The following is a 12,546-nucleotide window of genomic DNA, read 5'->3' as shown; positions in this document are numbered from 1 at the left end:
TGGGCTCGCTCCCTGGTACCAATACAGACAGACAGACATGGGTATGAACAACAGGTGCCTGATACTTAGTACTTCCCCTGCAGCAGTTTTTAGAAACACACTGACTGTGCCACAGACCTTACCAGCAGGCTCAGCTTCCGGCCAGGTCTCCCTTAGAACATGCTGGGCTGATTGCTTGCATGTTGACCAAGTTTGTTTTGTCCACCCTTCCCCTGTCCTTCCCTTCAGAGCCACACCTTCTGTTTCAGGGAACCTTTGTCGGCCTGACGTGGACTAAGCTCAGCTACTTCACAAGGCCTTGTACACATGGTGAGACGTTTCCATTCCCGCCGTGGTTGATGGAGGGTCACAGACTGGGGTGTGGGCACAGTGCCTTCTGTCCATTCACCCATGGGGGACATTTGGATTGTCTGGTTTTTGTCTTTTATGGTTGATGCTCTGAACATTCGTGCACAGGTTCCACAGTATTCTGCCTCGCCTCTCCCTGGGGACTGTTCGTGGTGAGCACCTTGTAGCGCACTCTGCGTGTCCCCTGCCACTCAGGCCTGCGACGTGTTTCTGTGGCTGGACCCCTTGGTGTGCTCCAGACACTGAGCTGCACACCCTTGCTTTCAGTTACATGTGGTGCCCTTGACGGTCTTGTCTTTGGTTTGGTGCTTTTGTCTTGTCTGAGAAGCCTCTTATATGGGTACATGTCAGGTACACGGGTACATCTCCTGTGTGTTCTCCTAACAGCTTTGTCCTTTTGGCTCTTGCCTTTGGCTTTGGAGTTAGTTTTTATAGACTGTTACTGTTGGGGCCCTGAAGTTCTTCACACCCTTGTTGAAAATAAGTTGACCATAAACAGGACTCTGACTTCCCCTCTGCTGAGCACTTCGTCTAACTTATGCCAGTGCAAGAATGTCTTGATTGTGGTGGCTTTGTAGTGAGGTGTGCATGTGTGTGAATTAGTGGCAAATGGTAGTAAAACCCCAGGCCTCAAGAGCAAGGGGGCAGTGGAAGGTCATCAGTCGACTTGAATACGCAGTAATTCTTCTTTATTTATGTCTCTTTCAGATGTATTATACTATAGGTTGCTACCCATTTGTTCAGATTCCAGATGTCACTACTTTTATAATAACACAGATTTTAGGCATTATTCAGGTTTAGTAACTGGGCTCCAGCTGACCTCACTGTGACACTCCCAGAAACAAAATCTCTCTCTAGGCTTACCCTTAGGGTAGTAACAAATTTCGGCTGTTAAAGAAAAGAGGTTTATTTAGCTCACACTTCAAGAGGCTCGATGGTATGATGCTGGCATTGGCTTGACTCTGGTAGAAGCTCACGGCAGATGGCATCACAGTGGCTGAGAGCACATGTGGGAACAAGAGCTCACTTAGCACGACAGGCAGCCAGAATGATCAGGAGGCAGGTGCCGCAGGGGCAGTGTTACGCCCTCCTGCGGACGTCCCCAGTGTCACCAAATGCCCATCCGTCCCACCACCCATCAGCACAAACTGATGGGGGACACACCACACTCAAGCCACTCAGGCTCCCTCTGTAGCTGGAGCCGTGCACTGGCCTTGGGGTCTCTGCTGGGTACCGCTGGAAGCCGCCCTCTCTCAACAACACAGAGATCTGTAAATGCTGTCTGTAGTGTTTTCAGTGAAGATGAGCCCAGAAGCCTCTAAATCATCAGCGAAGAGAGGAAGAGGGAGTGAGAGTGGAGTGAGCCTCAGTTTTGCAGACTGACCTGACGTGCGCCTCCCCCCCCCCGCCGCCACCCCACCCCCGTGCCTAGTGGTTCTCCCCTGCCACAGGGACAGAAGATAGGGTTAGGGTCACAGAGTTGTTCTTCCTAAATATATAAGTCATCCCATTTTGATTAGTGTAGAGACTGATTGTTATGTAAGTCTGATGAGGAGAGGGACCTGGTTTTTCCCTCTCTGTTTATTGGTATGCTGCTCATAATTTGAGCTGTTGCAAAGGCGGCGCTCATGGGACAGCAGTATTGTAGATTGGGGACAGGTGACAGATTGCTCATAACACCCTCTTGTGGAATGTGTAGAACATGCTTAAAGCAGGTTCCAGGGAGGAGAGTTTGTGAGCTAAACCTCACTCCCAGAAATGAAGATCACATAAGTTACATTTCAATAACATTGTTTAAAATAATGGAGTTTACGCAAAACCAATAACAATCCTATAGTTATTTCTCTGATCAAAGATATTGGAAGAAGGCACAAAGATATGGGAAGACCTCATGTATTCATGAATTCGGAGAATTGATATTGTTAAAATGTCCTTAGTACGCAAAGCAATTTACAGACTCAATGAAATCCCCATCAAAACACCAAGGACACACAGAAGACCCAGTCGCCAAAGCTATCTTGAACAAAAAGAACAAAGCTGAGGCTCCACAAGACCTGATTTCAAGACGTGGTCGAGTGCCACACTGACCAAAACAGCATGGCACTGGCAGAAAAGCAGGCACACGGCACAGTGGGACAGACTGGGGACCCCAGAATAACCCGCCATCTACAGCCAAGTGATTCCCAACACAGATGTCAGAAACACTGGAGGAAGGACAGCGTCTTCAACAGATGTGCTGGGAAAAGGCGACACCCACATGCCGAAGAACGACCTTGTCCACGCTGTCTCACCCTGTATGAAAATCAGCGCAGAGTGGATCAGGGGCTGGAGGTGGTGGTGCACGCCTGTGATCCTAGAGAAGAGGCTGAGGCATCTCGAGTTCAAGGCCCGTCTCAGCTACTTAGCAAGATGTCAACTCAAAATAAAAAAATAAAAAGGGCTGGTGGGGATGTAGCTCAGTGATTAAGCACCCTTGGGTTCAATCCCTGGTACCCCATGCCCCCTCAAAAAAAGTGGATCAATGACCCAAATTTAAGACCTGAAGCTATAAAATTTTCAGAAGGAAATGAGAGAGAACACTTCAGGATATTGGCATAGGCAGTGATATTTTTATAGAATCCCCAAAGCTCAGGTAACACAGCAAAAATACATAAATAGGATTCTGTTCAATAAAAAAAACTTGTGCACAGCAAAGGAGACAATCCACAGAGTGAAGAGACAACCACTGAATGGGAAAATCACCTGCCGGCTATTCACCTGATGGGTTAGTATCCAGAACACGTAAGCCTCTCAGAAAACAACTACCATTACAAAATCGATTTGGGGGGGTGGCTATGGGGGATTGAACTCAGGGGCACTCCACCACTGAGCCAAATCCTCAGCCGTGTTTTGTGTTTTATTGACAGACAGGTCTCACTGCGTTGCTTAGCGCCTGGTTTTTGCTAGGGCTGGCTTTGAACTTGGGATCCTCCTGCCTCGGCCTCTCGAGCTGCTGGGATTACAGGCATGCCGCACTACTCCCGGCACAGAATCAATTTTGTTTTGTTTTTTGCCCTTCTCAATGCTTTATTCACTCAAATCACTCAATACAATTTCACTCTATAGGTTCTTAATCAAGAAAACGACAATTCTTAATTCTAGGGCAAATGATCTGAAGAGACACTTCTCAAGAAAAGACATACAAAAAGCCAACAATTATCTGAAAAAAATGCTCAGTATCATAAGCCATCAGGGAAACACAGATTAAAACCACAAGGAAATGATTTCACCTCAATTAGGCTATCTGTTATCAAAAAGAAAAAAGTAACCTGGTGAAAACGTAAAGACACGGGCACTCGGGCTGGGGACATGGCCCAGCTGGTGAGCACCAGCCTCACGTGCACAGGCCTGGTTCAATCCCTAGCACCTCAGAAAGTAAGTGGACGAATGAGTCACAAATGAGAAAAGGGAGCTCCCGCACCCTGTTGGTGGGAACGTAAACTGGACCTTTAGGAAGAACATACGGACGGAGGCTCCTCAAGAAACTGAAAACAGGTTCTGGTGTGTATCCAAGACCACAGAACTGGCCCAGACGCTGCAGGTCCACCGCAGCCAAGGCCTAGACTGGACCTGGGTGCCCACCGGCAGAGGAGGGACAAAGGAAGTGGAGCACAGGTACACTCGGGCGGATCATTCAGCTCTAAGCAGGGCTGGCTGGGCACAGTGGCGCACAACTGTAATCCCAGCAGCTTGGGAGGCTGAGGCAGGAGGACTGCGAGTTCAAAGCCAGCCTCAGCCCTTAGCAATTCAGCAAACCCTGTCTCTAAAGAAAATATAAAAAAGGGCTGGGGATGTGGCTCAGTGGGTTCAATCCTCAATACCAAAAAAAAATAAATAAATAAATAAAGATTGTGTTCACCTATAACTAAAAAATAAATTATTAAAAAAAAAAAAAAAGGACTGAAGGACAGCCTGTCAAGTAAACAAGCCAGACAGACACCGGAGCCTGTCCTCTCCCAGGTTGATGCTGGAAGAAGCCAGCCTGGGTGTCCAGCAGTGAGGACGAGAGGCTGCGAAGGGGTGGAGGGTGATGAAGGGCAGCTAGCTGGGTGGTTCAGCGTGCACATTGCACATGGGTATTAAAGTGTCTCACTGAACCCCGCTGATGTGTGTGATTGATAAAAAGTGAAAGTAATTCTTAAAAACAGTACTTATTTGAGGGTGGCAATTAATTATAGTTCCACATATTTAAGATATTTCTTACATAGCTTTCTGAATGGAAATTCCTAAAGAGGTACTATTTTCTCACACAAGTGTCATCTGATTGCAAACGGTTAACTTTGTATCAACATGCTAAGATTGTCCAGGTCTAAGTAGACAGTGTAGCACTAATAGTGTGGTACCTGGACACTAAATCTTCAAGAGAGGAAAACTGCATATTGATTGATATTGGTATTTATTGGGTCATAATGTATTTAAATTTTCTTTAATGCATATGTTAGTGATTGTTTACTGTGATAAAGTGCAAAGAGGTCTTCAAGAGTGATCTTGTGTGGGAAGAATTGCCTTGTGTCACTGGTCACTTTTCAGTTAAAAGTTCCATTAGCAGATGGTTCTTGCTTCTGGGGTGGGTCACAACTGCACTCCATCGCCTGTAAATCAGCCTCCCGGTGGGGAATAAATAAACAGCTCAAGGATGTGGTAATGTTGTGTGAACTTCCCTACAGTAGAAGCACTGGGGTCCATTTAAGCCAATGAAGTTCAGAATATTTATTGAAGACAATTCTTTATCATATTTGAATTCTATCTGAAAATAGCTCTTTTTTTCTTGCTGAAGAATATTGATTTAATTGGAACAGAATGTCTATAAATCAGTAATATCTTGGTCATATATTTGAAAATTTTTATTAGATCGTATAACTTCAGCATGGCTTATAATTGTGTATTTCAGTGGAATTCAGCACGCTTTTAATGAATCGTAGATTGTTGTATTGGCGATTAACAGTTGATGTTACCCTTACTGAGAGCTGGGAAGATTTATCTCGTGTGTGATTAGAGCCCCTTAATAAAATGCCACTGTGCTTCCTGAGGCTTCACTCTGCAGGTCCAGGTGGCTTCTGGTACCCCAGTGTCCTTGAGCCCTGAGCTGCTCTTCCCAGCTGTCACCACCTGGGGCTTCTCCTCTGGCGGCTGGCAGGTCCTGTGGGCTTAGCAGCTGCCAGTTAGAGTGAAGGTGCCTGCTTTGTTGTCAGCACCCTTTGCAGGCAGCCTCCTGAGCCCCAGCTGCCCACAGTGTGTTTGCTCTTGAGTTATGTTTCTGTTTCTGGAAGCATAAAAATCAAAGAGAATGATACTTCACAGAATGATCGCTTCATTTAAACCTGTTCCTCCTGAGTGTCACACTTGCTTTTATTTACATTTTTAACCATTCTGCTGTGGTGGGGAGGGAACCCTGGACCTCTCACATGCTAGGCAAGCAGTCCCCAGCTGAGCCACCCCCCCAGCTTTGTAGCAGACTAATAATCCCAGTTTTCATTGCCTCTGTTGTAAACAGAGTACTACTCACAGTTCTAAAGTCAAGATCATAGTTTCCTATGAACATTCATTTCCTCCTTTTGCATTTAACCTTGAAATAAAAATGACTCGGATTACATAGTAAAAAAGACAGGTGTGTACCGGAATCCAGGGTTCCGATCCCCTGCAGAGTACTCTCATTGTAGTCTTAGCCATTCACATATTCCCACAGTCCTCCTGCCCTTGCACGAGATGGGTCTTGGTCACTCGTGGTGTGCCCTGCCCTTTGTTTTTTTAAGCACTGTTCATCAAGGATGCTTTTCTTTTTCTGAGCCGTGGTTGGCTGTCCCTGTGGGAATGGGGGGTGGGGGGCGGACACCAGTGACGCTTGTCAAGACCTTGACTTTGGAGGAGGCTCAGGGTGGTCATGGCAGGTGAAGAACTGAACTGCAACAGCAGGTGACCAGGGTGGAACAGGGGTGGCAAGAACCGAGCAGCGAGGACGGGATCACAAGAATGTGTGGGAGAAAACAACTCGGCATTATCAGAATAAAAATGACTACACCTCTGGGGGTGCCAGCAGGCAGCTGACGACGCGCTGAGAGGAGAATGTCCGTAAGTCAGACGTGAGCGGAGGAACTGGCCTCTGGAACATACCGAGGCTCCAGCCCAGAAAGACAGACAGCGAGTCGGAAACGGGCGGAAGAGCCAGAGGGTTGGCATACCCCTTCACAGCCACCAGCAGGCAGACATGTCCCAGCAGACCCAGGCAGCAGTGTCCCGGCAGAGGGCCCTGCTGGGGCGTGGCTGAGCAGAGTGGTACTGCCCACCCCTGGAGGACCGCTCCAAGCCAGCCGACTCCTGTGCTTCCAGCAGGGACAGGAAGCCGTGAGAGGCCAGCCTTGCACCGCCCACCCTCCCAGCATTCCCTGTGGGTTTTCTGAAGGAAGAGGAGAGGTACCGCTGGCATGGCTATTATCAGAACCATGGTTGGCTCCTGGTCCTGGCAGCTGGGGCGAGACTACCGGAGTCGGCAGCCCCAACAGTCTAGACAGCAGGGCCAGCCAGGCTCAATGCCTTTCTGGAAAACCAGAGTCTCAAAGAAGATGCAGGCGCCTGCCTCCTGGGGCCTTGGGAGCCTCCCACAGGAGGGGGCCATCCTGGGAAAGGCCGGGTTTCCACATTTCCAAGGTAACCGAGTTGCTCCTGCCTCATGCAGCAGAAGCCAGCTCTGGCCATTTGCTGGGCTGTGAGTGAGCAGCCGTCCATCTCTGCTGACTCGAGCAAACCTGAACTGTGCTCAGCATTGGGTGTGGCAGGGTTCAGTGGGTGGGAGCCCATCGAGCCTCAGGCAGCATGGCGAGATGCCAGAACACCACAGGGAGCACAGGTGTGGGTGTGAGCGTGGGGGTAGCTGTGTGGACAAGTGTTACAGGACTTGACAGTGTAGACTGGTGCCTGGAAGAGGGTCGTGGTCGGCCAGGGCCTGGAGTGGGTCTTGCAGTGTACACATTCCTGCATAACCAGAAAGGTCGAGTGAGGAGAGGAGGACTCGCAGGCCAGTTCACGGGTGCACAGTCCCCGTGCAAGGTGGGCCCTGGTGTGCAGCGGGCACTCGAGGCGCGTCTGTCAGTGCGTGGGTGCCCTGGTTGTGCTGGCCCTGTGTTGGAGGCGCAGCATGTTCCTGCAGGGAGCAGCCAGTCCAGAGGCCACGTTTCCTGTTCCCAGTGGCTGCTTCCAAAGCACACACGGTTACATGGTGTATCCTTACCTTATGTTCTTTTTTTTTTTTTTTTTAACTCTGTGGTTATCATGACTTGAAATCATTAAAATTATTATCTGCTTACTCAGTTAGGATGGCCTTAAAGCAAGACATCATCTCATATAGTTTTTAGATTAAGTTATAAATGTTCACTTTAGAACTACCTGAAGATTGATAGAGATGCATTTGGAAAGCATTATTTTTTTATTGATTCTTAATGTAGTAAATTACTGGAGTTATTTGGCAGCAAACAGGAATGACCTGTGATGTGGCTCACATCTCTTCTCCTGATAGAGCCACAATTTGCATTAATTGCACAGCGACTGCACTCACTTATATTAAAAGGCTTCTACTATAATTAATCCTTTTTATTTCAAATCATTTTGGCACAATTTCTAGCTATAAACACTCATAAAGGGCAGACAGTTGAAAAATACGTTACAGGTTTTTTCCATATACCTATTGCTATTTTTTCATGACAGGTAGTTATTGATATGCTTCTAGGAATAAGTGTTGTGCGACTGGCTGAAAAATGCTAAGTGGATTATTTTGCATAAAAAATAGGCAGTTTTTAAGTTGTATAATTAACCTGTGTTTAGAAAATACCTTGATTTATGCTTACATTTGTATCTCAGTTGCATACATTATGGAAATTTAATTTATAATCCATTTAGCTGATGCAGTCATAGTTTTTAGTGCTATCATTTATTAGTGCTTGTATATTAAATGCTCTAAAGGTTTAAACCTGCCTTATGTAAAAAATTATACCTATGCATTTGCATTTTATGAGTCACAGTGGGATTTCTGTTTAAAATTCAGGTAGCTCTGATATATTTAAGGAATCTTGCTGGTTTATTGTTACTAATGCAGAGATGGCAAACAATGACCTTAAATATTGAACGTCAGGTGATTTATGCTAGCAGTTTACTTTTAGAGTTTGCTGTACAAATGAGGGCTTTTCTTCGACACCTGGGCCCCACCGTCCAGTGCTCTGCGGAGTGTTGACTTGGACGTGATGGTGCGCATCCATGCTCCAGGTTAATAGCTCTGACTGCTCTGAACTTGCCGTGGCTTTGGGGAACAGCTTTTCGTTGGCATTGTCAGTAGATAGATGACTAAGTGTGAGTTGCCATTTTATTACTCCTTCTGTCCTTAAGGGGTCTTTTTTGGCCATCTTTTCAGAATTAATTGGGCAGTCATTAATCTTCAGATGAGAAATAGAGCACCAGGCCAGGGTGCTGTGGTTGGCCCAGCCAGGGATGCCAGGGTCTCCTGGAGGGGCTGCTATGACCTGATTGATCCTGAGCTTCTTACATAGACAGCCCGGGGAAAAAGCACTCTCCAGAGTGCCTGTCAAAAGTGACCAGCTCAGGTGGTAGAGTGCTCGCCTCGCATGCCCGAGGCCCTGGGTTCAATCCCCAGCACCACCAGGCAAAAAAAAAAAAAGTGACCAGCATGATTCATGACATTGAAATGTTCATTATTTTTTGAGAAAACCTTCACAGCTGTTTCTGGGTCTTTTGGTGATGGCAACAGGTGAGTCCTTAGATTACATACCTCAAGGGCATCTGAGCAGGCCAGTGGCACACCTCTGTAATCCCAGAGGCTCAGAAGGCTGAGGTGGGAGTGCTTCAGCACCTTAACAAAACTCTAAGCAACGTAGTGAGTCCCTGTCTCAATGCAAAATAAAAGGTGCTAAGGATGTAGCTCAGTGGTTAAGCACCTGAATTCAGTCCCGGTACCAAAGGCGGGGGGGGGGCATGTGAGCACGCTCTATTGGAGTGTATAGGCTTCAGCGTGTGTTTAGGAGCTCGCGACTTTATAGAAAGCTTGAAAGAGATGACTGAATGCTGTGCTGTGCTGGGAACCATGACAGAGTGCCGGGGCTGCTTTCTAGAAGCTCCCCAGAGGCACCTCGCGCACCCCACCTCCCAGGATCTGTTTGCTCTGGACCATTAGCTTTTGCCTGAGTGTGTGTTACATGATCTGGCAGAAGAGTGACTCCTGTTTGGGCCATCTGTGGGAGGCTACCCCACAGATGAAGCAGCTGTCTGTCGGGGCCTTTCATGAGGCACCCAGCGACATGTGCCTCTCTAAAGCCTGGGACAAAGGACTCCTGGCTATGTCCAAGCACATCTTCCTCAGCACAACCCTCGGTATGGGGCCAGTGCAGCTCTTGGCCTCTGTCTGTCCTTGCTGGTGTCCCTCAGGCCTAGGCAGGGTCCCAGGACCACATGTACTCCAAACACAAGACAGGTTCTCGACCCCTCTGCTAGAGAGCACTTTTTACTTTAAAACCAGGCCCAAGTTCTCCACTTACCAAGTAGGGTAATCGCACTGTGCTTCTTGTCCTGGGAAGGTAAGGCGGGGAGCATTTCATGGGGTCACTGTGAACGCAGACCTCCACAGACGAGGCGCTCACGGAGGAAACCCAGTCTTCTCTTGGCCTCTGTGGGAGCCATCCTCCGACTTTGTCCCAGAGCCACATGTATGGGAGGTCACAGGTGTCCTACACTGTGCTCAACATGGCGCCTGCACATAGTGAGAACTGGGAGGAGGCAGCCAGCTGCTACATTAGAAAGGCTTATTGTGGCTTCCAGGCCCATCTGCCCAAACAAAATTCTAAGACTTCTGAAAACATCACAGTGAAATTCTGGTTCTTGTTGGATTTTACAGCCTTGGGCCACATGAACCCCTGACGTGATGCAGGGAACCTTGCATTCACTAGAGGGTCTCTGGAGCGAGATATGCTAGCACCAGGGCTTGATTGACTCCTTTAATTACCAGGAGAGTCAGCGAGGTGCCCCCTGCTACACCCAGCATGGCTGAGATGAGAAGGCCAACAGTGCCATGCCCAGGAGTATGTGGCCACGGACACCCACATTACTGGTGCTGACACCAGCCCTGGGCACCTTGGAGAATGCTTGGGCAGTACCTGATGTGGGCAAGCACACCCCATGCCCAGCCTTGAGTGCTCTCCAGGCCTGTCCTTCAGTATTTACTCATCAGCTTGTGTGTCCACCGTCAGGTGAAGAGGAAAAGACATCACACAGCAATAAACAAAAGAACAGGCAGCATCGGGCATCTCAGACAAAGGGTTGCGTGCTGCGTGCCCCCTCCGGGAGGTCCTGACACCAGGGAACCCTGCCCGCCACGTAGCAGCAACAAGGGGTTGCCTGCAGAGGGTGTGAGGGAAGGGCGAGAGTGCCGTGTGTGGGGTTAGGGCTCCACATCCTGGTCTTCAGGGTCCCTGCTCAGGTATGACCAGCTGTGTATGTTTCACTGCTTACAAACTATACTATAAATATGTCCACATCCTTAGATACGAAGGTGGGCATCAATGGTATTTCTCAACTTGTGAAATCACATGAAGTCCATTGTGGAACACAGCCACACGTACGCTATGCTGCAGGGACAGTGGGGCAGAGATGGTCTGGCCGGCGAGCCTGAGGAGCTCTGCTCACCACCTAACGTCCCCTGCCTGTGAATGTGGCTTCATTGGAAACAGGGTCTGTGCAGGTTTACTCAAGTAAAATGGGGTCAGTGCTGGATCAGAGTGGGTCTCAAAGTCAGCGGCCAGTCTTTAGAGAAAGAGTTTAGGCTCCAGTACCTCCAAAGCAGACACGCAGGGAGGGTGACTTTGAGAAGAGCCAGGAGCTGGGGACTCTGAAGGAGTCTCCCTGCCTGCACCCTGGCCCCAGGCTCTGTCCTGTGGGCTGTGAAGGATCCCTGCTGCTGCTGCTGCTGCTGCTTTGTTCTTGGTGATTCTTGGGACATCGGTGAGGGCTCTACGTCTACCATCCCCTCTGACCCTTTGGGAGTGCAGAGGAGTGGCCCACGTCCCTTCTGTCTCAGCACTGTGTCTCAGCCCCGCACAGTCTGCAGTGAGCTGTGGCAGACTGAACGCTCCCAGGGAGTGCCTCGGTCGAGGCCTGGCCCGCGGGCTCACCCTGCCGTGGCCGCGGAGAAAGAGCCGCTGCCCTAGGACCCTGTTCAGTTGAGGAAGCATGACAGAAGTATCTGTGAATGCTAACCCTGTGCCCTGCTCTGTCCTGTCTGAAGGCTCTCTATGAAAACATGCTGGTGGAGCTGCCCTTTGCCGGCTTCTTCCTCTCCAAGCTGCTGGGCACCAGTGCCGATGTGGACATCCACCATCTGGCCTCCTTGGACCCCGAGGTCTACAGGAACCTGCTGTTCCTCAAGAGCTACGAGGAGGACGTGGAGGAGCTGGGGCTGAACTTCACCGTGGTGAACAACGACCTGGGAGAGGCCCAGGTGAGCAGGGCCCCTGCGTCTGTCTCCAGCCCCGGGGCAGCGTTTCCTCCACCGCCCTTTTGACTCACCCGAGAGGGCGGGTGAGCCTTGCAGTGAGAGGCCGGCCCGGCCTGCCCGCCTGCCTTCATCAAGACCCGTGTCCTCTGCTCCTGTGCCGCCGCATGGGGCAGCACCGCCAGGACGGGACCTTTGGGAGCACGCCACTCCAGGTGCAGCCCGTGTGGGAGGCTTCCTGGCCTCGCTGAATGAGTGGTGGTCCTTGTTCCTTTACTTTTTCTTTTTTAAAAGGAAAAGAAGGCCTATATTGGAGGTTCAAACTAAGTTTTGTGTTGGGGGGTTTGGTTTCGTTTTGGGGTTTTTTTCCCCTTTTTTTTTCAGTGTTCTGCCACTGACCTGCACCCTCTTAACTCTCTCAGAAACAACTTTACTGAGAGAGAAGTCACAGCATGAACTGGAGCAGCTCAGTGGTGCTGATGTGTTTGTAGAGTCGAGCAGCCACCTGTAGAGTGTTTCCTTTTCAGTTCTTCCAGAGGCACTTCTCCACTGAGCCACATCCCCATCCGTTTTTATATTTTATTTTGAGACAGGGTCTCACTGAGTTGCTTAGCACCTCAGCCTCCCATGCTGCTGAGATTCCAAGCGGGCACCGCAGTGCCCGGCTCCAGCCC

General features: G+C 49.3%; 1 protein-coding gene across 1 annotated transcript in view; it reads left to right on the top strand.

Annotated features, from left to right (window-relative positions):
• The window catches only part of Ube3c (ubiquitin protein ligase E3C), a 93,349-nt gene that overhangs the window by 62,090 nt on the left and 18,713 nt on the right, over positions 1-12,546 (top strand). Inside the window, exon 19 of the mRNA XM_071610638.1 lies at positions 11,666-11,878. Within this exon, the coding sequence (XP_071466739.1) occupies positions 11,666-11,878 (213 nt within the window). The remainder of the gene's footprint in view (positions 1-11,665; positions 11,879-12,546) is intronic.

Source organism: Marmota flaviventris, chromosome 1, assembly GCF_047511675.1.
Source record: "Marmota flaviventris isolate mMarFla1 chromosome 1, mMarFla1.hap1, whole genome shotgun sequence".
Taxonomy (NCBI): domain Eukaryota; kingdom Metazoa; phylum Chordata; class Mammalia; order Rodentia; family Sciuridae; genus Marmota; species Marmota flaviventris.
The sequence above is the reverse complement of the archived record's forward strand: the minus strand, read 5'-3'. Positions and strand labels throughout refer to the sequence as shown.